This window comes from Parus major, chromosome 9, assembly GCF_001522545.3.
Source record: "Parus major isolate Abel chromosome 9, Parus_major1.1, whole genome shotgun sequence".
In the NCBI taxonomy this organism is placed as follows: Eukaryota; Metazoa; Chordata; class Aves; order Passeriformes; family Paridae; genus Parus; species Parus major.
Window position 1 is genome coordinate 2,478,363 of NC_031778.1, and position 25,112 is coordinate 2,503,474.

At 45.6% G+C, this 25,112-nt stretch overlaps 1 protein-coding gene across 6 annotated transcripts in view; it reads left to right on the forward strand.

The window, feature by feature from the left end:
- Positions 1-24,715, forward strand: part of ST6GAL1 (ST6 beta-galactoside alpha-2,6-sialyltransferase 1) — a 43,527-nt gene extending 18,812 nt beyond the window's left edge. For 5 of the 6 annotated variants that reach the window (XM_015637963.3, XM_015637962.3, XM_015637966.3 and 2 more), the window contains 6 exons: positions 10,002-10,123; positions 11,223-11,886; positions 15,404-15,501; positions 19,972-20,073; positions 21,286-21,460; positions 23,292-24,714. In XM_015637963.3, the coding sequence (XP_015493449.1) occupies positions 11,262-11,886; positions 15,404-15,501; positions 19,972-20,073; positions 21,286-21,460; positions 23,292-23,533 (1,242 nt within the window). In that variant the 5' untranslated portion in view covers positions 10,002-10,123; positions 11,223-11,261 and the 3' untranslated portion in view covers positions 23,534-24,714. Of the gene's footprint in view, positions 1-10,001; positions 10,124-11,222; positions 11,887-15,403; positions 15,502-19,971; positions 20,074-21,285; positions 21,461-23,291 lie in introns of all 6 variants that reach the window. The other variant, XM_015637969.3, reaches the window with a different exon arrangement.
- The last annotated feature ends 397 nt before the right edge of the window (positions 24,716-25,112 follow it).

The window sequence follows — 25,112 nt, forward strand, 5'->3', positions numbered from 1 at the left end:
GTGTGGTAGCAGCCAAGTTCCCATTGTGTTAACCTGGAGGGGAGTTTGTGGAGAGGAGAGTGAGGTACCTTACTGTTAAGGTTTCTTTTGGCAGGAAAAGGATGGAAGGGGGAGATGAAGGTGTGGAGGCAGCTGAGCCTGCCAAGGCTTTCCCTTGGAGAAATGTGCCCTGAGGGACCTGTAGGAAGGTCTAAGTATCTCAAGCCTCTTCTGGAGAGATACCTCTTGAACAAGACCATCCTCTGTTGTCATGGTGAGAGCTCCAGCTACCCCACCATGCTTTGATGCCTGTGTTGATTCTTTGCAACCCATTGGCTTTTCCTCCTTGGTACCACCCTGGCTTTCCCCCCATAAAAACCCCAGCTCCTGCCCAGTTCTGGCTCCCCTTTGCAGAGCTGCTGGACAATGAACGGCATCTCTGTGGAACTGCCACATGGTGCTCCTGTCTCTGACTTGGCCCAGGATAACCTCACAAGCTGAGCACAGGCTACAGGCTGCCCCTTGCTGTGGTTACCCAGCGGCCAGGGATTGCCAGAGACCCCTGAAGCTGTCTCTTGGGACCTCTCTCTGGGAAGGTCGTGGCATCCTGGGTCAAACCAATGGACCTGGCCTGGCCCACCACATGAAGGGTCACCTAAGATCAGTTCCCATGAGACTATGGTCGCATTCCCATCTGAGGTGTTTAAAAACTTGTCCCTTAGCAGTATACTGGAATGAAGGTAGGCAGATTTGTTTAAATAAAATGAATGAGTAACTTTTAACCTAAAACTTGGTCTGAGCCAGGTCAAAAGTCAGCCTTGTTTAATGTTCAGTGAACTTAAGGCCAGTGCTTTTCCACTTTGAGCTTGGATTGGATATTGAGCAGCAAGAAGAAATGGCCTTGTGCTAGAGGTGGCGTCAGATCCTCTCCTGGTCTGGAACACTGTGATGTTGTGGGACTGAGTGAGATCACTGCTGTTGGAAACACCCATCAGATCTTGCTCCAAAGCAGTTAGGCATGGTGTCCCTTCAGGGTGTCCTGGGAGCCACCACCAGCATGTGGAACATCTCTGCTGGATTTCTGCAGGCTCCTTGTCTGCACTGGGGTGCATCCATTCCAGATGTGACAGATGCCTGACTTCTGTGTCTGGGGAGAGTTCCCTTTACCAAGGAGGAAGTCTGGTGTCTTTGTGGCCAGGTGGCACCGGGTGGCCAGAAGGAGCTGTGTCCTTTTGAGCAAGAGTCAGCTCTTGGCAGTAACATCCTCCTCCCATTCCTCCATGAATCATCCTTCCTCCTGTATCACATCCATTCTTCCACCATACGGCTGGTGGGTTGTAGGAGAAGATGAGGACCTTTCATTGCTCTGGGAGGCTGAGAGAGCTTTTTTAAGTCTTAGAGCCTCTTTCTAAGACTGCAGAAACATGTTATACTAAGGGCAGTATGAGAGCCAATGTTTAATGGAGGAGGTACAAAAAAATGTCTGGTGCCTCCTTCATTGCTTTAGGGAGTAACTTCTGTTTTTGTTGGAATTATCTGTCTAGATCTCTCAAAGTCTCATGTACATGAAATGTCTTAAATAGCAGGGGGCAGAAATCTGCCTCCTTCAAGGAGTGCGGTACAGATCCATGATGGATCCATCCACGTGTCATCTGCAAGCTCTGCTGCCAGACTTGGTTCTGAAGTGCTGACTGTAGGAAGTGAGTGATGCGTTTGGGAGCAGAAGCTAGGTAGTGCTTTCCAGGCTTTCCACCTGGTTTTCTGATGGTGAAGAAGGCAGGCTAAAAACTCTGGAGGAAGTGATAAAAGACATTAATGTGACCTTTATTGCATTCTTGACCTCTCAGAAACCCAGTGAGCTTTACATGTTTCAGGCATGGTGTTTTCCTCCCTTCAGCAACTGTGTAGACATGTTTCAGATCAATTCATGCCATGGCAACACTGATCCATCACTGGGATGCTGTCAGGGTATGTAAGTGGGGGGAAAAAAGGGAATTCTTTGGCTGTCATGTACATGGCACCATGGAGCTGCCAGATGGGTGACATGCTCTGTTTGGGAGCTTCCAGCTGGAGGTGGTGCTAGGCTTTGCCAGTCCTCCACCCCACCAAAGAGTGGGCATTGCACATCAGAGAGGCACCTCTTTGTTCCTGCAGTGTTCTCCATGCTGGGTCCTTAAGCAGAGGACATAATCTTGGGTTTGGGTAGGAGGTACTGCTGAACCTACTTTTCTTTCCTAAGCATCTGGGAGGATGCTGAAGGAAGAAAATAGTGAGGAGGTTTCAAATGCAGGCTTTCTCAGGAAGGTTGCATTAGTGTTTTCTGTTCTTCTAAATATGTATGTGAAACTTTGAGAGTGGAGGAGTGTCTTAAGCTCTTTAGATGTCTTTCAGTATGTCTAGTCACCTAGTTTTGTGTTATACATTTATATTGCTTATGATTTATAAAATTGAATTGTATTTAGGCAAAGTTCCTTCCCTGGCAATATTTTAGTGGGATTATTGACAGTAGATACATTTGAAAGGCTGATACAGGAGCACAGTGTTCCCAGACACTAGAACAGGGCAGCTCTTTCTGTTAGTGCTGAAGTTCAGCCATGCCAAGAGCTCCCTGTGGGAGGATGTGACTTGATGTGCTTTGCCAAAAGATATTTGATATCTGCTACTGCAGATACTCTGACTTTTGAGAACCTGGCCGCTGCTTCAACAAGGAACAGTATCCAAGGTTTTGGGGTACATGATTCATGTTTCTCTGCTGCAGCCTGACACTGAGCTTGGACCTGGGCTTTCTCAACTACTTGTGTTGAGTTATACCCGGCATTCCTCTGGTTGTTTCACTCTGTTTAACCAGTGGAAATGGTGGTGTGTGGTAGAAGGTGGTATCAATTAATCTTCTGTATTGCTGGGGTTATGGAGACCAAAACCAAGTAGTTTTGATTTGTGGAAAAACATCTGATTATCATAATGCTGGGTTTTTTCCTTCCTCCTTTCTTAGCAGAAATAAAATAATTAACTCTAATTTTGAAGTTTCCATTTGTCCTCTATGCCTCAAGTTCCATAAAAAGGAACTACTTTAATTTTTGCTGGATAAATAATTGAACTGCTTGTTACATTATTGTTTTTACAATTTCTCTGGTAGTGTTTTCCTTTGCTGGCTTCTAGCTGGTGTCCTTTGTAATGTTCTCTTAATTGCCATCAGGACCTGCCTTTTTTTCAGCACCTGATACTTTTTGATAAACAGCCTTCACATCTGTATGTGTCTTTGCATTATAAAATACGGATTTCTTAGTGAAAAACAATGTATTTTAAATACAGTGCAGGAAATGTTTTGCTTAACATTGTTTGTTTGAATGGGCTTTCTGAAGTCAATGGCTGGAACTCACACTTTGCTTCTTTCTTCCAGTGAAGTTGGTGTGGTAGAACGCTGCTGTTTGTTGAGTGCCAGCTCTGCCATCCCCAACAGGAATGAACTCTGACTATGTAGAGAAAAATAAATCTTGGTAGCTCTCTTGGACTGAAAACTAGCATTGGTAGATCCAGACTTGTGGAAGTTCATTTCACTTAGTGAAAAACTAGGTCTTAGGTTAAATTAAAGTCTTCTTTGAGCGAGTTGTGAAGGGTTACTGCATAGTCCTTCAGACAGACAGACATTGTCCTCACCTGCAAAGGGTTGGTGTCAGATGTGTTATCCTGAAGGGTAGTGTCCCTGCAGCTGGCACACAGGGAATTTTATTGTCCTGTGGCCACGGAACACCAGTTACGTGTCTTGGTGCGCAGCGATATTTGCAGAGGCGTTGAGGTGTTGACCTGCCATATGCTGTTAATTTTAAATAAGGCAGAGTCTCCTGTTCATTCTGGAGGATAAATGTCACAGAGGAACACATGCTTGGTGGGGAATGATTTGAAGATGTAATGTTCTATGTAAAGTAAATGGTCACAAACAAATGATTGCATCTTGGACTTTAAAATTGGGCATGGTAGGGGGATTTCTGCTGTTGGCTTCAGTGTGGGAATGGTTGTGATAAAGCTGACTAATGATGAAATCCTCACTTGTAAAGCCCTGACACTGGGGCTCTGGGTATGGAAGAAAAAATAGCATTTTCAGGAGTTAGTGCTGTTCATGCACGTACTTTTCTCCAGCTGAAGGTGAAACTGGCAGTTCTAGAAATGGAAAAGGTTTGTTCCTAGGCGGGGTCTCCAGGTATCCTGCTGAGTGAGACCCCCATGGGGATGTGCCCATCAGGAAATGGCTTGTGTGTTGAGCTGCACTGGGAGCTGCCATGGCAGATTGCATCCAGCTGGGAGCAGCTGCAGGAGAGCAGAGCTGGCCTGGGGCATGCAGACACCCCGTGCAGGTGGGCTCTCTTGTCCATTACTGTTAACAAGGAAAATTCAGCAGGTGTCTGTCTGTCTGTGGGGTAGGAAGGGGGGTTTTGTAAGGGAGAAGTTCTGGTCCCACCAGCTGAGGGCTGGGTCCTATTATGGAGTTCATAAACATTCTGTCCCTCTGGGTGAGTAACCCACCAAAAAGGATGCTAAGCATGCTCCTCTACATTCACTCTTTATTTGCCTCAGTTTATTTCCTAACTGGAATATGTATTATGAGTCACTAAAAGCACCCTATACAGCAAGACTAAAATGTAAACCTTTAATTAGATGAAGCACTGATAAATCTAATATCCTGGATTTATGTGGCATCTTGTGACTCAGAAAGCAGTTTTAATGTATAAGTATTATTATTATTTAGAATACTTTGATGATAAAAATTGAATACATGTATACAATGGTTAAGGTACTAGATCCATATAAAACACTTATTATATATAAAAAAGCAGCTGCTTTTCTATATAATGAGTTATAAAGGGAAGCAGAGTGCTGCTAGGCACAGCCACCCTCCAAAACCAACATGGCATATAGAAAAGAGCAGGAGTAAAGGGCTGACAGAGTCAGAAATAAAGGCTTCTGACTTATATTAAATCCCAGTGTTTGTTGACATGTAAAACCAAAATGAAACACATGCTTAAACTTTCCCTGGTGCCTTCCCCAGAATCTGCCTCTCCTGTTCTCCTGGGAAGATTTTTTTTTTCAGCTGTGATAGCAGCATATTTTCACTGGCACATGCAAAGATTAATGCAGGCAGGACTAATGGAATGATTTATTTCATTACAAGTGACCTGTATAGCTCCCCAATGTGTCACCTGAAATTTAACCAATGCTTTTTTTCCTCAAATTTCTGTGTAAAGTTTCCTCATTCTCCCTGTTCTATTTAGTGGCATTGGAAATGCCGAAATGTATGGCTCAACAGATGTTTTATTTTCACAGCACAGTGATATTTTGGAAAGAAACCAAGAATTGCTAGAAGCAAGCCTTCTCTGCTTATATATTTACAAAGTCATGATGCACACAGTTGAATTAACAGGCTGAGCTAAATAAGATATCAAAGAGATCTGAAACTTGGCTCCAGAGGGACAGACCTTTAGCTTGGAAAATGTTTTATTGCCTTTCATCTGGTGTATCCAGCATGTGGAAAGTGTAGCTTCTTCATTTGCAAAATCGCATGAACATACTTTGTTTGTTACTGTTAAGGGTCATGATAAATATTTTTTCCTCAGGACAGGAATAGGGAATTTTCAGAGCAGATACAGTTTGGAGGTTACTTTTTGAATCCAAATTTTTTCTTGTGTTAGGTTTTCTTGAGTATGTTATTTTGAACAGAAGAATTCCTGACCTACATTTTCATGTCTTTCCTCTTTTCCACACACATAGGAACTTATTCAGCCCTTGGTACCAGCCACTTCTCTTTTCAGAAATTCTTTACAGAGGGCGTTGGGTGGAAGAAAGGGTTAGCATTCAGAATGAACCAAAAAAAGAATAGAAAGGTGTAGTTAAGTAGAAAATGTTCATATAGGGCAGCATAAAAACATTTAAAAATACATCAGTAAAAGTTGGGAACAAAGCTTTCCTACTTTGTGGGCAGGCACAGCATTGTGGGTGCAGATAGAAATGCATAAATGAAGGAAATCTGGAAAGAAATGTAAATGCTCTGAGTTTAAATATGAAATAGTTAGCACATTATCTAAAAAAAAATGAGCAAAAACTTGCAAAAGTAAAAAGCTTTTGTGAATTCATCAGAGAAGAAAACTGCAGCTGAATGATGCTGATGTACGACTGGCAGGACCAAGGAGAGGTGTGGTAGACCAGGTGGATGTGATTCCTGCATATCCTTCAACCCTGGGGTTATGTCTCTCAAGTCATCATTTAAATTAAATTAAAGGTGTTACTTGACAGGGTTATATTTCAGAGGGACTCTGTAGGATCCATGGCTTCAGACCAGTAAGCATAATAAAATTAACACCTGTAGACTATGTAAGAACTAATGAAGAAGGCTCATCATGTGTTTGCAGAAGGGTCACATTTCAGATCTGTGTCTTTCCTCTTCTCTCATTTTCAGAAGGTCTTAAGCATGGAGAGGGAGACCTTGAATTTTCAAGGTTTTGGTGAGATTGCTCACCAGGAGCCTCAGAAAAAGCCACCCTAAGGTGTCATGGGATGAGACAGTTCCTGACGTGGATTAGTGGCTGCCTGGCAGGGGAGAAAGCAAAGAGTCGGGTTTCACAACATCACAGAAATCCCACAGGAGTTTTCTGGGATCCTCACTCTCGAATGCTGCCAAGGGCTCTGCAGCAGAGAGGAGGAAGGACTGAGCTCTGAGCTTGGCTGTCTTTGTCACCAGAGGGGCTGCTGGAACCAGGGGAAACCCTGAGCAGCTGCAGAGGAGTCTGGTGATCCTGGGTGGCTGGACAGCAAAGGAGACTTCTGCTAGCAGGAGTAAGAGAATGCTCTTTTAGATGTATTTATTCCTGCACCAGGGGCAGCTTGCAAAACAACCTGAAGTCATTGCAGACTGTGTAGAGCTCAGGGCTCAGAAGTGGTCAGGAAGGGAAATAAAGGCAGGAAGTTTCACAAGGAGAATTAATCAGCTGCATTGTTGTGTTGGTGATGGACCATGTGGTGTGAGCGTGTTCAGCAGGGGTGGCCGGTGTTTTCTGCCTTGAGGGATGGTCACACTCTGCTGACGGTGCTGGAAGGTTGACCAGGAGCATCTGAAATGTGGAAAAGGTGCTGTGTGAGGAGGAGTTGGAATGAGTGGGACAGAGCCTGGAAAAGCAGAGGGAGGAGGGGTTGTCTGTGCACTGTGTGCAGCTGCAAAGTTCATTGCCTCGAGCTGTTTGGAAGGTGAGTGGTTTCAAGAGCCAATTAAACAAATGTGCAGAGGATGGGCATCGGTGCAGCTGATGACACAACTTTTGGGAAGCTGTGTGCATTTCCTGGAAGAAATATCATTATACCTTTGTCCCTACTCGTGTGGTTGTCTGTGTACCGGCTGTCAGGTGCTGTAGGAGACAGGTAAAGGCTGTTTGAGATGAGGATATTGTTAGCATTTTTAGGGTAAATCTGCTTTGGGATGTGGAAATCAGGATTGCTGAGTGTTCTCTGCCATGGCACTACAGGATGCAGCTCCCTGGGCAGACAGCAGTCTCTGGGACACCAGAGGAGCAGGATTTTCATACTCTTGTGTTCTTTACGGGTTAAGACCTGAGACCAGTGAGATAATTGGACAGTAAAGGTCAAGAATAAGAGTGTGTGGACAGAATGTAGTTCCCTGACTGCCTTGAAGATATCACATCCCTCACTTGTGTTCTCTGCATGGGATTAATTTACCCTTGAAGGACTTGCTGTGTGCTGTACCCTACAGCTGTGTCAGGTTCTGGGTTTCAATAAGGCAGCTATTTAAGTATTTTTTTCTAGGTTTGGGGGATTTTTTTTTTTTTGTCCTTTCTTTCCTCATACTCATAGCTGACACTCTGTGTTTTGTGTACATGGCAAGCTTCCAACACCTTTGGAAAAGTACCTTTGTACTGGCCACTGCCAGACAGAAGTGCACACAAGTGGCCACTTGTGGGCTGTCCTACTTTGCCAGGAGGAGCAGATGCTTTCCTTCTCCACAACAGTTTTGGTGGCAGAATGCTTGAGAGGGACCCCATCTTAGGGCACTGCTTGTGCAAATAAAATAAAATCCCATCATGTGATGTAGTAGTAATAAGCTGAATTGCAAAGCATCCATAGTGAGCAGAAGGTATCTTGAAATGTTGTGGCTCTACTAAAACATGTTTGCAGAACCTACTTTGCCAGCTTGAAAATCAAAGCAAACTAACTGTTCACATTGCAGCAGCGTGTACAGTCCAAGGTGGGGATAATTTGTGCAGAAGATGAGTTTTCCAGGTGCCTTTGAGTGGCCTCAAAAGGAGAGGAGGAGTTGTGACTTGCTGGGCATCCTGTGCTGTGCACTACCACAGGGAGTGTCCCAGCAGGAATTTGCAGAGCTGTGAAGTTGCCTCACTGTAATGAACCTGCCACCCTTCTAGATAATTCAAGCATGAGAAGCAAAACTGATGGTTACTGAGATGTGCCTGCTATCACCTCCACCTGGAAACCCCTCAGGAGACCTTTTTAAGTCAAAGGAAGGGCAGAGTCCTGCAAAGAGCTCTGCTCTGCAGGGTGGTAGGCTCTGGGCACCTCTGACAGCACTGAGGCTCTGTCCTCTCTGCACAGAAGGTCTCAGTTTCATTTTCTGGAAGCCAGATCCTTGCCCCTTGTAAAGGGAAATAGTGTGAATAAAAGGTTCACAGGCTGGGGGCTGTGGGCAGAGGGAGGTGTCTCAGAGGGCAGTAGGAAGAGCTGACACTGGACAGCTGTGTTTTGGTGTTCCTCTGGATTTGGAAAGCGATGCTGTGTGTGTGGTTTGCCGGCAGAGCCCTGACAGTGTGGAGGCTGAGTCAGCACTGCTCTCCCCATCAGCAAATGGCTTTGCAGCCAGCTGCCTTCATGTGCTGCTTTCTGTTCTCTGTGGCACTGGGCAGGCCCTGAGTGGGCTGTCCCAGCTGCAGAGGGGATGGCAGGAGGCAGCAGGGACAGTCTGAGAGACCACAGCAGGAGAGGAACCATAAACACTGGGGACCCTTACCCATCACAGAACAGAGCACAAGGGTGCCCTGCGTCCCCTCCTGATGACCCCCCCCTTGCATCCCCTCCTGGTGACCCACCTCTCCAGACTGCTGTACCTCTCCTGGTTCAAAAAGACTTCAGCATGCCCTTCTAATATATTTGTACTTCTGGAAATGAAAAATTGTACAGCTTGTCAAGGCAGGGCAAATAATTTTAATTATTGGAATTACTTGTTTCTTGCATCTTTTTGTTGTTGTTTAAGAACTGGAGGTAGAACAATATTTGTTTTTTCATTGTGGAATGCTCTAAAATAATTTTGTTCCTTAATAAAGTTAAAAAATAAGTTGTCAGCATTATGATGCTTTAATAATTTAGTATTTAGTCCTGGAAAGGGTAGAGTTTGTAATTTAGGTCATGTGGCATTGTATTGACTCAGACTTCCTGTAAAAGCAAGCTACTTTCTTGATTTCTCAGCTAATACTGTCAAATCTCCCTTTCTCTTGCTGCATTTCCTTGACAGAGTGAAACTAAAGTCTAAAACATATTTATCTATTTTGTGAAGACTTGCGGATTAAGATGTTTTATAAAGCAGTCTTGTTCCAAAAAAGCAGGGAGCCTTCTCTGCAAGAGTGCCTGAATTACTCCAGGATAGGCAGCAAGATATTTCCCTAGGAAAAGTTAGCTTTTTCTTTCTTTCCCCCATTCATTGTGTTAAGCACCAGATCAGGTTATTTCCTTCACTGTATTATGGGTGTATCCAGTGAGCAGGCAGCCTGTGAGCTGCTGTCTGCTTTAGCTGAGAGCAGCTTTCAGATAAAGAAGGAAGATGCCCATTTTGAGTGGGCATTTAGGCATTTAAAATGTTTATGTGGTGTTTAATGTATTTGCTGCTGTCCTTCCAGGCCTTGGTAACAGCTTCTTTGGGACCACCAAGCTTATCTGAGGCAATACTTGCTCATCCCTAGAACTTTGAGGCTCTTCCTTAATAGGTTTTTCTTTTTTCCTTTTTTTATTTGCAGGTATTCCTTGAACTCTTCGGTACATCACAGAAGTGTTGTATTTGGGGATATCCTGCTTAAGCCCACGGAGGAAAATCTGCTAAAAAATGACTTGAGTTGGAGAGCTGCTGCTTTATCCACAGGTAGTGTTTGTAGCTCAGTAACCTCTCTGCAGCCCAGCCCTGCTTTCAGCAGGCTACTCAGTGAGGAAGTTGTGTCTCTCTGGGAATGATAGATCACTATCTGCATGTGTTTGTCTCCTGAGGACACCTGCAGTCTCCATACTGTTCCCGTGCATTTGGACACATCTGGAGCAGCCATGCAGGGAAATGAGCAGCTGCTGTTCTGTCTTCTGTGGTCTTGTGTGCTGCTTGTGAGGTGTTTATGCATCAGTGTATGTTTTACACACCAGCTCCCTGTAAATCAGCCTAGTTTGAACTGCTTTTTGGGCAGTCCTCCTGTTGGATTTCCCCTTTTATGGCATGATGGGAGCTGAAGGTATCTGCTAGTGTGAGGCAGTGCAATTGAAGACAGGCAGTGCTGTACAACAGTGTCTGGCTTTGCTTTCTCCAGAGGTAACTTACCTGGAATAATTGTTAATGCAAGTGCATTTAGGAGCCCAAATATGGCCCAAACCTTACTGGGGTTTAATTGGCTTCCAGCAGGTGTTCAGTGAGGTTTGATGTTGAGAGTGTACTCAGCCTACTGCAGACTTGGAGCACTTCCCTGAAAGGTCACCAAAGTACCAGGCTGGTGAAGCTCCTGGTGCTCATGAGCTCAGAACTTTTTTTCTCTCTCCAGTTCTGTGCTTTATAATGTTCTTTATTAGCATTAAAGCCTGTGGTCAAGTAAAAACTCATTTCTGGAAGTGCACTTGTTGGCATTTGGATGTTGACTGTCAGGGATGGGAAATGAAGCAAAGCAATGTGGAGACTTACCCTGCCTGCTGGTATGATACTGGCAATGTTAAATTTGGCTGTCACTTGTGGAAAGGAGTAGAAATAAGGTTTGAGTGGCAGTAGCCTCACCATTACATAGCATGTGATGGCTGATAGCCAGCTCAATCTTTCTGATTGGTGTTTGAGGTGATAGACTTTGAAATGAGATGTTTAAACAGCCTGAAATTTTAGAATTACCCTGATGTTGTCTCTCTCCCCTCCCACTGCAGGCAGATCTGCATGACTTTACCTGTGTGTGTGTGCCTATGTCTGCAGCCCTGACTGAGCTGTTTCTTTTTCCCAGGGCCAGCTTCCAGTGCCCCACCTGGATGCACCGTGCACTATGGTTCACATCAATGTGTTGAAAAAGTTCATGTGTGTTCTTGTGGTGATACTGATAGCACTGACAGTTTGCCTCTGGAGAGAAACAAGAAGAAGCTACTATGATCCTTTGAAGACCAGCAGTGATGATTTTCAGGGACACAGGAGTTTGGAGAAATGGAACCTGGTTAAATCACAAGGCCTTTTCCATGAAGCAGCCGGTGAACTGGGGCAGGTATCCAAAATGTGGTTTGGTACCCAAAACAAAGTGAAAGGCATCACCTCTGAAGCAGCTGAAAAGTCCAAGAAAGCAGCCTTTGGGAAGGTATGGGATAAGGACAGCTCATCCAGAAATCTCATACCCAGGCTGCAGAAGGTCAGGAAAAACTACCTGGCCATGAACAAGTACAACGTGAGCTACAATGGAAAGAGGAACGCTAAGCTCAGCCCAGAGAAGCTGCTCTGCCAGCTGCGGGACAGGGTCAATGTGACCATGATACAGAGGTCAGATGGTCCTTTTGGTACCTCTGAATGGCAGCAATACCTGCCAGGGAAAAGCCTCAGTGAAACAGTGGGACACTTGGGTCGCTGTGCTGTCGTGTCCTCAGCAGGGTCTCTGAAATCATCTCGCTTGGGACAAGAGATAGGTTGGTATCTTCCTGTTAGCATGAAGTCAAATATCATTTATAACTTGGGCTGAGTAGGAGTAACCTGCTGTCATGCTTTTACTGATAAGTCTCTTGTAGTCAAAAGGTGTTTAAAACAAGTTGAAATGTTAAACTTCTAAAGTCAGTAAATATTTCAGCCTAGCTGGAGATGGGAGTAAGAGGTAGCTCTATTCTAGCAAGTCCTTTTGGTTCTCGTGATCCTGTTGGCATCATGAAGAAGGTTACATGAGTATTGGATACTAGAGAGTAGTCTTGGTTCCTCAAGTGTTTGTTTCTTGAGGGGGCTTGGGGTGGTTGTGTAATGCTTATTGTACAGTCAGAAAAAAATTCATACAGGAAGACATTTTCAAGGAAGAAATTAAAAAAAAAATGCTAAAGGGGGAAAAAAACCCCTGGACATAGCCCTGAGCAGTCAGTGTTGAGCAGATGGCTGGGCACAGACAATCTTCAGAGGTACCTTCCAGCCTCAGTGGTTCTGGAATTCTTGCTTAAGGCTTTCCAAAAGTGGCACTGCCTCATTCTGAGCCATAAGGCAGCTGACTGAATTTGAGTGCCCCAGAAGACCATCAAAAGACTGTAGGGGTTTATCTCTTTGGACAAGGTTTGGTGATGCTTTGCAGTCTCATTGGACCACATTTACCTGAGATTAATGGATTAATTAATAACTTCTGAAGTTTTGGTCTTTTACTGTGGATTATAAAGAGGTGTGTTTTGATGCCAAAGCATTTTGTGTCTTTGCAAAAGCAGCATGCTGGGGAAACCAGCTCTCTGGTCTTCATCTGAGGATTTTGTACCAGGAAATAATTCTCCAGAGCCTGCAGCTTCCTCAACTTGCTTCATTTTTTGGTGTTTGAAGCTCAGTTAAGGTTCATGCTTTGCTGAAATGTAGTTTCACTGAAGAAGTTTTAAAGTCTGGGATTTTCCTCTCAAGTGGAAGTTGTTTGCAGGCTCGGTTGTATTCCTAAGTTTTCTGTTGGATCAGATCCCTTTGGCCTGCACTAAGGTGTAAGTAGACTTCATCTTCTTAAACAGGTGGATGGATAGATTTTAATGCATCATTCATGGACAACTTTGGCAGAGCCTTCAGAATCATAGTCCCTCGTGGGAGACAGTGTTCAGTTCTTGCTCAGAAGTTGTCCCCCAAACTCCTCTGTGTCCACATGGCAGATGAGCAGGAGCTAGAGTGAGGCTGAGCAATTGGAAGTGTGTTTAAATGCTATGAAATATGCAATGAACAACAGCATTGCCTCCTGGTACAAATTGCAGGTGGGAGTTGGTTGATTAAATGTTTCTGCCTCTTAGGAATGTTTGAAGTGAGATGGGTCAAGACTTGGGAAGCCAGTTCTTACTTTTACTTCTAGTACTTGACTCAGCTTGTTTGGGTGCCTCTTGGAGTTCAGAGCTAAAGGTTTGCCCAGAAGTGACCTTGTGATGAACAGCCTACCCAGCTCAGCTGGCTTGTGCCCAGGGGTGTCTGTGTTAGGTTCCAGCACTGCTGCCAGTGCCTGTTCCTATGGAAGGAGACCCTCACAGGAGTGGGAGGTGATGTTCTGGAGTGGTGGAATGCAGCCCCTGCTCTCTGGATTGGATATGGGAGCAGCCAAGTGGGATGGGCTGTGCTTTGGCTCCTGCACAGATGTCAGACAGGGAAAGCCCTCTCATTGTTCCCACAGCCGATGTCTGAGCCCTCCCCTGACTGAAGCACTGGTTTGTTCCAGATCACAAGGGATGGATGCTGGGGAGGTCACTGTGTAGTGTGCCTGAGGCAAATGCCATTAACCCCTGCTGGTGTCCCTGCCCTGTGTTTCTCCTGCCTGGGTGACAAACTTTCACCTTTCTGCTCAATCACTTACCTCTGCTGGTGCTTCTGCAGAGTTTGAGCACTTGCAGCCTTGAGCTGGGCAGGGTGACTATTAAGGATTCAGGAGCATTCAGTGTATTTCTGTAGGTTTTTCCCCAGTTTTTCCATGTAGGAAATGTGATGTTGTTGGAGGAAGTTGTTGACAAGGTACTAAATCTTACAAGATTAAAGTGAAGTACTTGTGTAAATGAGCACAATGGATTGCTGAGTTATTGTTCCATGAAATACTTGTTCCATGTAATCATGTTAAGCTATCAAATGAGCAATTAGGTAAAGTAAGGGAGGCTGGCAAAGCAGCACAGGGTTGTAAACAACCACCTTTTCCTGGGCTCTTGGTATTACTGAAGGTTATAAATTGTCCCTGAAAAATCTGATGTGAGAGATATCAAGTGTAGCACAACCACCTGGAGAGAGTGAGCCAGCTACTCTGCCTGAGCAGTCACTGAACACCCTTTTAATGTGCAACCTTGGGGAATATTAATGCTTGGTGTCTGGCTGAAGTTATATTTGGGGAAATCACAACCCTCTATTGCATTAGTGCAAGGTAGGATGTGGAGCTAAGGGTCTGTAGTGGTAACCACAGAGCCACTTCTCAGCATGGAGACACTTTTTTCCAGAAACAGCACCTTTCTTGGTTTTGTATGGTGCTTTGGAAGGGAGCCCCACTTGTTGGGGAGAATAAAATAGCTGAGAAATCAGTCTTTGCTGCTAGGGATTACTGATCCTCCAGCATTGCTTGTTAGAGCACTCCCATTTTCAAGAAAATTATCTCAAAAATAATATCTCCAGTTCTGGACCAGATGGGTCTTTCTGCCCTGGAACTTGGCAATTCCCACAGACCCTGACTGCAGGTGCTGTGCCATAGTTGTGCCCTCAGTGTGAATGCAGGAAAGATGACCCTGCTTCTCTAACTCAGCCCCTCTGATCACTGGGGAGGTTTCTTATCCAAATGCAGCCACAAGGCAGGGGGAAGCCTGGGTGTCAGACACAACTGCCCTGCATGTCACAGCAGCAGGCTGACTCCAGGACATTACAGTGGCCTGGCTGGCTGTGCCAAGGCAGAGGAGGGTGCTGGAGGAGTGCTGTGCGATCTTAAGAGATGATTCCAGCAGAGGAAAATGCAGTGAATCCCAAGGCATGTAAGAAGCTGTGTCTGTTGAAGGCACAGCAGTGTGTTTGTTTCTGTGGGAGGCATGCTGGCAGGCTGAGGTCACTGTGGTTGGTGTACATGTTTCTGGAGCTGGTCAGCCTCCAGGCTGCAAGAAAGGATGCTGGCTTGCCACTGCTTTCTGGTTTCTTAGTTTGCAGCCAGCCATGTGGTAAATGAATTGTGTATTGGTCTATCTCCTGGTAAAGTGTTTGGAAGGAGGAAGAGGGAGAACAAATACTAGGGTTGTGCTCTCAATCTGGCAGTGAATTTGTAGTTTTAAAGAGCAGGTTTTAAAAAGTGTATTGGTCATGAAGTTTGAGCCATACCTTCCTCCAAAGAATCTGACTTGCTGATTCTAGATGTTAGGCTGAAAGCCAGGGATTAGCCAGATTGTATTAGAAGTGAAGGTGAATAATGTCACTTGTTTCTGGTATCACTCAAACCCAGTTGCTGGCTCACAGGTTTTCCCTCTGTTTGGCTTTCAGACAGCCACGACGCCGTCTTGCGGTTCAATGGGGCTCCTGTCAGGGGCTTCCAAGATGATGTGGGGCAAAAGACAACAATTCGTCTTGTGAATTCCCAGGTAGGTCTGAGGAATGTGCACCAAGCATGGCAGAGCTGTGTGTGGGAGCTGGGAAGAACAGGGCTGTCCATCTGATTTCTCCTGTCCTTAGCACATTGCTATAGGATGGGGATGTCTCTCCTTGGGCTGGGGACAGTTGATAAATCTGAGGTAGCTGGAGTGACACTGGCATGCACCTGCAAACCTGCAGTAGCCTGCTTGTGATTTACAGCAGGCACAAGGTAATTTGTGCTTTATCTTTGCTCAAAGGCTCTGTGTAGGCACAGGAGGGCCAGCTCTGTGCTGCTGCTCCGTGCCTTTGGAGAGAGAGGCAAGAATCAGCCACTGCAGGTCGGCAAGAAGGGGTGTGCCTGCCCCTGAGATGGGGATGAAGAATGAAGGACCTTTATTTGACTTTCAATAAAAGAACAGTGTTTCTTTATTGCCCAGCAGTGTTGCACACTCTCTAGATAAAAAATTAACCAGGGCTGCTAAATGGCTGAAGACACTTGACAAAAGACCCACCTTTAAAGCTGGAGCCTGTGCACAGCCAGGAGAGGGATGGGATCTGGTGGCTCCAGGACCTCATTGCAGAGCATGGCAAAAAGTGCCTTTAATGCAAGGCCTTTCTTACAGAGTTCAATCTCCCCTGCCTCGGAGAGCTCTTTGTAGGTATCAAGGTGTTCCTTTGCTGATTCCCTTTAGCAGCAGCAGGCTGTGAAGCAAACTCTCAGGGTTAGAACCACGTGTCACAGGACATTAGCAGAGTCAGTCTGCCACTTGTCCAGCAATAGACCCTTTCTCTTGTAGGCACATCTCAGAGCTTTTGCACCTTTCCTCCACAGACCTGTTACCCTTCATGGTTGTCCTTTCTGCCATGCCATGTCTTCAAGTGTAGACATGGCAGAGTAAAGGGGAAATCACAGTAGGATGTGTTGGTGAGAGAATGGAGGAGGACCAAACAGGCCAGGAGTCATTAGGTTAAAAGACCTGGTGCAGCATTGCAGCACTGAGTACAAGCACCTCCTCACCCCACAAGAGGGAAGAGGAGGCTTTGGGCACATGAAGGCTGAGGAACTGAGTGAGGGAGAGATGAATGGCTGAAGTGTAGCTTTTGTAATCCCGAACCAAAAAGGCAGTTTCTTTTCCTTACCCCAAAGCTAAGATTTGTAGGCCTGAAGTTTTCTCACCTGTCCCTGTGTGAGGAGTGCATGGATGCTGCTATATAATGAGGTCTGAAGTTTCTCAGAACAGCAACAGGAGCTTGACCATCCTCTTCAAAGGCAAGAAGACACAAAACTAATGTGTAACCAGTTTGCCTAGTTCATTTTGTGTGTCTTTTAAAGGATATTCTTGCTCCTTGTGTGAATGCTGTTTCTGCCCTTGGGTCCCTCTTCCCTTGCTGCCATGCTCTTTGCTGTTGCTGCATTTCGACTCCCCTGCATGAAACCCCCAGTCAGAAGGGTGACAGTTTGTCCTTTCTGAGCCAGTCTGGTTTGAGCAGACAGATCTGGCTGCTGACTTCTGTGCCCTGTTTGAAATATTTCTTTTTTTTTTTTTTTTAATCTTTCCTGTCTCTGTGTATTTTTCTGATGTCAGATAGGTGTTATCACTTAAACAAACTTACTCTGGAGGATGTACTCATGGCCAGGCTTACAGTGATATGAAGAGAAAATACGTGCATGACCTATGTGCTATCAGTGTTATCTGCACAGGAAGGAGGGTAACTGTGTGGTTGTGATAGGACTCTCCATGTGGATTCACCTACTTTGAACCAAGTGTAGTTACAGCCATGTCATTACAGTGCTTCTGCCCTCCAGTCAGCCTGCAGTCACGGCTCGTGTTCCTTCTGAATGGAGACACCACCTTAGAAAACTTCAGTTACAGGGAGAATAATATTGCTGCAGTTTTTAGGGGCTAAAGTTAACTCAAAAGGCAACATCGATCTGGCTGCTGAGCAGGGAAAAAGATTTTCTGTGTTTGTAGTGCAGGAGTCTCATCTCAGCAGCTGTGACTGCAGTCCCTGTTAACTTCAGAGTCCACTGGATGGGAAGCCTGGTTTTCTTACCCATTTTCATTTGCACATTGAATGGTTCAGTGGTGTTCTAGTCTGGGTGACATCATTTAAACCTTCTTGTTAGTGGGGTGGCCTGATCACATTCTCTTTTATTTAGGATCCTTTTCTGTGATTTGCTGGCCAGTCTCTAGGACATACATGGGGTGGATGGTTTAAGTATCTTATACATCTGTGCACACAAAAGGATTAACAGACTGGTATTGACAGGAAGGCAAGAAATTTGGGACCTCCAGATCTGAGGATATGCTTGTAGGTCCACAAGCCTGGTAGTTATTCTAAATGGAGAATTTATTTAATGTTGCCTCATTTATTTTCTCAGGCTTTGACTGGTTCATCAGTACTGCTGCTTTTTTAATGGCATGTCTTCCTGCAGTCTGACTCAAGGCATTGGTTTGCCCTAGGAAAGCAGTCACATCTTGCAGAAGGAAGGGCTGAAGTGTGAGGGGAGTGCCAAGGTCATGCTGGAGGCCAGAGCTCCTTTCTGCAGAGCTGACTATGGCCAGAGTACCTCATTCCTCCCAGCCCTTGCTTCCAGTTGTACTGGGCTGGCTTCTGGCTCTCACAGAGAGCACTCTCTGTTCTGGCTGCCTCTGCTGTTATTGGCACTAACAGTGTGCAGAGAGGAAGAGAGAGGAGATAGCACATCAGTGGAATGGAGGAAGGCTGTGGTGGGAAGGGAGAGCATATTTAGATTCCAGGACATTGCTGCTAGCAGGAAAGGAAATCTTTGTGATATGGCCAATAAATGTACTAAAAGGGTAGGGGCTGTATTAATAAGATATTGTTAGACAGTGAACTGGCTAAAGAAGAAATCAGAAAACCAATAGATCAGTTAACTAATTGAATCAAAAATCTGGGCAAGGCAAGTCAGTCATGTAGTAATTTAATTGAATTTTACTACTTAGAAGAATCAGTCACTGTTAAACAACAAATGGACACTAAAGGTAAATGGGGAGCTAGATTCCTCCAGCAGACAGGTTAAGTGACTGACAGCTCACAGGCTGTGCCAGGAGCCATCTCTGGTGTGTGGGAGGACACAGCAAACAGTGGCTGTGCAGGTGCTCCCACCTGGTTTCTTGTCTGTTTGCCTTTGTGTCTGTCACAGCTCTCTCGGGGTTTGTGTGCTTCTGCCAACTGGCATGGCTACAGAAACAGTGGAATGAAAATAAAGTGCACGTGCTCTTTGCCATATTCCTGCCCCTTTGCAGTGCTCCATCCCACTTGTGCTCAGCTGAGGGGATGGCTGGTGCCAGCTGCTGTGCCCTTCTTTGCCTCTGTGTCCACAGGCTGCAGGCAGGTATTCACACCTGCAGCACTGCACACTCCAGCTGTCAGTGGCCTAGATATTTCAGCTGCTGTAAGGAAATGAAACCAGGCAGTGCACGTGGTCAAGGCCTAATCCCATAGAGTTAACAACAAATGTGAGGAAACTCTTCTTGCTTTTGGAGTAATTCCCATCTGGGCTGGCTGCAGTATCCTTTTGCTCTGGTTATGGGGACAGCCATGCAGGCAGCCAGGATTCTCAAGGACTAATTGGATAGCTCATAATTACATCTGTGGAGAAAATCAGGACAAATGGAAGCAGATATTTATGATTATGATTTATGATTACATCATTTATGAGCTGTGCCTGTACAGGTTATGGCTTTGGGTGAGGAGGACAGAAAATTAATTGCTTGATTAGGATGGTTTTCTTTCTGCTGCAGACCTGAGTTACCCTTGGGTGTCCCTCCTGTGGTGGTTATGCCCAGTGTATAGAGGGAACTCTGTTTGAAGCTTTCCTTCTCATTTCTGCTCTCAGGAGATTCAAACCTCCCCTGCCTGAGCTGTCCCCTCCCTGCTCTACAGAGGCCATGGGGGCTTGGCACAAGGCGGAATTGACTGGGGATGTTGTAGTCTCTCCTCTCTTGCCCTGATGGTCTCAGTAGGCTGAGCACTGGCTGCCAGGGTTCTTGTTGCTGAGGAGAAACCATGCACCTACCTGCAGGCCTAGATTTGGGTTAAATAAAGGTTCTTGATAAAGCCAACAGTGTGTTTGCATTAGGCTCTGCCTGGACTGTCCTGGTGACTGCTGGCAGCAGCTGGTGTTCCCTCCTGCTCCTGGTATAGTGGTGATAGGATCCTCACCCAGGCTGGGTCGCTCTGAGGCTCCTGTCCTTGGTTTGTTACTGGAGATGGATAGAAAGCCTTGCAAAGGCTTTTCTTGTGACTCTCCATAAGTCCTTTGCTGCTAGTTAGGACTGGCCTGGGTGCTGGAAGGGCATTGCTGGAGCTGTGTCCTTGCTGCACACAGTGTGCCATGCTCAGTAACCAGCACTGGGGTGGCTCTGGCTGTTTTCAGGTGTTTTATTGCTTGGCTGCCTGCTAATTTTGATAGCATACTGCATATCATTTATCTGTTGTTGTTTTCCAAGCTTGTAACTGTTGAAGAGCAGCAGTTCCTGAGGGAACCACTATATAACACTGGAATCTTAATTGTCTGGGATCCAGCACCATATCATGCAGAAATTCATGAGGTAAGGCTGAGTTTTTTGTCAGTAAAAGCAGATTCCCATGCTTTGAAGTGCTTCTGTTAAGCCATTTCCTCCTGATGTGGGCAATCACTCATTCTAAAGCCATTCTTGTTCACTGTTTTGTTTTGTGGGTGTCTCTGTGTGTATTTCTGGGAGTATCCCATGCATGAGTAAGAAAACACTTGCCTGCTTCTGATGCCTGTAAAGGCCCTCAGGCCAAGGATAATGGGTCACCACTTTTCCTTTCCCATGGGCTGATGTCACAGGGAGGAGGTCACTGCTGGCTGTAGGAGTTGTCTCATAATAGGATGATTTCCTCTCTCTGACAGTTAATCTAAGATTTGCTGATGGTTGATGCTTGGATATTTCAAGCACCAGGCAGCCATGGGATATAGTTGATGCATTATGAATGGATTGGGAAACCCTCTGAAGATCTGTGTCAGCTTTCACATGTGGGTGTGCAATCCCTCTAGCAATTAACTTTTGATTTTGAGTACAAAAAAGCATTGTTGGATATGTGATTAGCTCTGAAGGCTCACAGTGAAAGCAGGTAGGAGTGAATAGTCTCTTCTTTGCTTTTATTTTAAGCTCTGGATGTAACTGAGAGGTCTTTGCGTTCCTTTCTTTGGCCTGCATTTCATATTTTCTCCCTGATGTTTATTTCTGTACTTGGTCCCAGGGCTTCAGGAGGCATAAGGGACTATGGGACAGCATGTTTGAGAGTCAGAAAAACCAGGATGAGATACTTACAGCATAGGGAAAAAAAAAATCTCTGAATAATTTTAGGAAAATATAAACCATTCCTATGTTTTTACTGAAAGGGGAAATTTAAGGATGCAAATCAGCTCAGTCTGGTTCAGGAGGCTGAGCTGGGAACACTTGCCTGCAGAATAAGATGCTTGGTATTGCAATGTGGAGAAGGATCTGGTTCTGGAAGATTTAAGGCAGAATTCTCAACATTATCTGGTCTTGGGCAGTGCAGAATGAAATCACAAAATATCCTGATCCCGTTCAATGGTCCTTCATTGAGATTTGGGGTTTCCCTGCTCTGTTTACTGGGTCAGCTCACTAGTGGCCCAAGGGGACAGTGAGTGAGGGTGTGTAGCAGGATCTCCTTCCCCAGCAGCAGCAGGTTCTCACTCATCCTTGTGCCCTGTTGGCTACAGTAAAGTGGGCCAGAAATAAAGAATCTGACCTCCTGTTTCTGTTTTGCAGTGGTACAGAAAACCAGATTACAACTTTTTTGAAAGCTATAAGGCATATCGTAGAGCGCATCCAGAGCAGCCTTTCTATATCCTGAATCCCAAAATGCAATGGCAGCTCTGGGATATTCTGCAGGAGAATTCCCTGGAGCATATTCAGCCTAATCCACCATCATCAGGAATGCTTGGTAAGATAATGCTTGGTAAGGTAATTGCCCTCTAAACTTCCTGGTTCAGTTTGCAGGCAAGAGCTCTCCAAGGTGCCTTTTTTCAAAGACAGCTACAAATTTATGGTGCTTATCAGAATTGTGCCAAAACTTAAGCTTCCTGTCTTCAGAGCAGCAGCTCAGTTGTATTAAAGTAAGTGTTTTGCAGCACTCCCCTGAAACAGCAGTCACAAACATGGCCCAGTTCCAGGTGGAAACAGGAGAGCAGACTGCACCACTGGGGTGGTCTCTAGGATTTGTAGCTTCTAGTACCAGAGCAGTTCCCACAGGGTGTGAGAGGAAGGATGTGTCTCCTGCAGGCTCAGATCTGGTCAGGCAAATAAATCTGATTACTGTAAATGAATTCTAAATATGTGCCTGTTTCTTTTCCCTATATTATTTTTATTATGTGTATGAGAATACACACACACACACACACACACATATATATATATATATACACATATATATATAGACTTACTGGAGGTCTGTGTAAGGTCAGACGGAATAGTTGCTGAAAAGGTCAGTGATATGCCCTCCTCAGCAAAGGAGCTGCTTCTTACATTCTGCTGTTGCAAAGGTTTTCCTGCTTAGTGGAAAGCAGCTCTTGTGAGCAGCTGAATAAAAAAGAGTGAACCTCTGGGGAAGCTGCCATGTATTTGAAATCACAGCATAGATGTAGAGTCTTGTTTGCCATGAATGTCCAACTGCTTTTCCACCCTTTGTCTGCTCCCACCTCTGCTCCATCACTGCTGGGGCAGAGGCACTTTCTGTCTCTGTGTAAACAGAGTTGTTTCATTATTTGCCAGGCCCAGCACCAATTAAATCGTTGTTTGGATATGTGTGGAGCAGCTGTGTAACAGCATAGTCAATGACTTCAGCAGAATTGTTAACTGGAGTTAAGGGCTTGAAGACACGCATGTCAGACAGCAGTTCCTCTGGGGCTTAACTTTGGGCCAAGTCACCTTGCCAAATTTTTGCTTTGTTAAACAAGTCACCTTGGCAAATTCAAGGGCATAGATGAGCTCCAGTTTCCAGCTCTGTGTTCCCTGGAAGTGTGATCAAAAATTTTCATTTGAAAAGGTGGATGAAAACATGTTTAAAATATACTTTAGATTCTTTCAATGGCTTAAAGTTCTCAGGTTGTACATGGTCCCTGGTGCCTCAGACCCTGCATGAATTATCTGTGGTGTTACACATTGATTCAGTGTCTCTGGTATTATCCTTGCTGTTTCTTGCACTTGGAAGAAAAGCAGCCAGTAACTATGGCTGCTGTGGCTGTGCCCAGCACTGACTGGTGTGATGTCCTCGGGTGAGGAGACACAGGAGGGCAGCACTGCTCTGCTCCAGGGAGCTGAAGAGCAGAGGCTGCTCAGTCTCCTTGAGCATCTCCCAGCACAGGCCCTTTCATGTTCCCTGCACTCACATCTGGGACAAATGCAAAGGTCTCATCTCTGCTTATCCAGGAAAGTTTGGGACAGGATGTTTGGATCAGCTCATTGCAGTGCATGCTTGGTAGACACCCAAGTTTCCATGAAGGTCACAGCTAATGGTAGCACTCTTAAAAATTGTCCTTTTGGCATGGCTGTCAATGTAAACAACCTGCTGAAATCACATTGATCATGCACTTGGCAAGGGAGGGCTTCAGAAGAGAGCCCAGTCTGGCCAGACTTGTTTTCTGCCCTCTGCTTTGAATGTTAATAAAGGAAACCCCCTTGAAGCTGCCTGCTCCTTGCTGTCTGCCTGTCCCTCTGGAATGTTTAATCCTGTCTCTGGTGTGACATGGGGGTGTCTGCTCTCTGTCCCTCCCCAGGCATTGTGCTCATGATGACGCTGTGTGACCAAGTGGACGTGTACGAATTTCTCCCTTCCAAGCGGCAGACGGACATTTGCCACTATTACCAGAAGTTCCACGACCATGCCTGCACCATGGGAGCTTACCACCCCCTCCTGTTTGAGAAGAACTTGGTGAAGCACATGAACCAGGGCACAGATGAGGACATCTACACTCACGGCAAAGTCACCCTGCCTGGCTTCCGAAAAGTGCATTGCTAGATTGGTTTTACTGTGTTCAGTTTTCCTTGACTTTCAAAGCACTTTTTTAATCAGGGTTGTCAGATTTGTTAGGTCTAAGCACTGGTGTGTTTTGACAGCTCTTCCATGAGCAAGGCTTGCTCTTAGGACTTTGTTGACCAGCTCTGAGCTGTAAGGCTCACTGTGGTACAGCCACTTGGCTGCAATAAATGGACTCCAGTGGAGCCAGGCTCACGCAGCATGTGGATACCTCTGGCTTCATCTCAGCCAGTGATGGTGTAGGGGAGGCACAGGAGAGGCTTTCTAAGCAGAGATTGCACAAGTCAGGATCATACAATGAACACAGTTTGGTTTGCTTCAAAGGCATTGTGACAGCCAAAAACCTGGGCCATTGGGAAACATGAAAAACATTTAGAATTTGTTCTCATAGTCGGGAGCTCTTCAGAGTAGGGCTAATTTATGGAAATGTTGTCAGGCTGTGTAATGATAAGCTAAACTTCTAGTCCAAAATATTTGATTTTATAAACAGTCTGTGAACTTCCTTCCAAATTGTAAGACTTCTGAAACCACTCAGGTGACATTTTTGGCAAAGGAAGAGGAAAGCAATTCATAATTCGGTGAATCTTGCAAGACTTTCTAATATTTTTACTTTTTTTTTTATAATTTAAAATAAATTTTAGTAATAATTTCCTTTTCCAGTGCAGAAGAATCCTTATCAGGAAGGTTTTGGGAAGGTGCTCCAAGGCACAAATGGGAGAACTCACTGGAAGTTGGTGCCTTTTTCCAGCTCTCTGCTGCTCTACCTTTGCAATTGTTGATGAATTATTTGCTGTACCCATTAACACAAACATCACAGAGTTGCTGCTAGATGAGTTCCAGCCCTCTGCAAGCCAACAGAGGGGATTTCTCGACTGCTGTGTGCTTTTCTGCATAGGTGGGGGGAGCAGGTTTGCCAATTCCATGCTTCATGAGTGATGGGGAGGGAGAGCATGCTCTGCTTCTCGTGCTGAAACACAGGCAGAGCTGAGAAGGGCAGCATCTTCCTGCTCCAGGGACTCCTGTGGCAGCATGCTGGGAGGGGTAGCTCTGCAGTCTCAGTGTGTTGGTGAGAACACCTTCCCTGTCTTCTGTACTTGTGTGTTCCATGAGGTCTGGGAAGAAATCTTTCTCCTGTTTTGAATAAATCCTGTGGAGTCACTGGCGTGGCTTTGGTGAATGGTAAATGTCTTGTCCCCATGGCCCTGGGGCTTTGTAGCAGCCTTGCACCACTGCTGGCACAGCTGGTCCCTGCTTGTTCCCAGGAGCCCTCAGCTCCTGCCCTGCTGCTCCTCCAACACAGGGGCTGCCTTTCAGCACATCCATCTCTTGGGATGGGTTGGATCTGTCAGTGTTTACCAGTTACATACAGGTAAAAAGGTCCAGGTCCTTGCACCACTGCTCACTCCACTAGGCCAGGAATGCAGCTTGGAAAGCAATTCCTTTTTACTGCCAGGGAGGAGGGAGCTTACAGGGGAAAAGCCATGAGGGGTTGCTTGGGACAGCCACAATAATCCTCTCCCCATCTCTACCCTTGGGTTCTGACAGCCTTACTTCTGTTCCT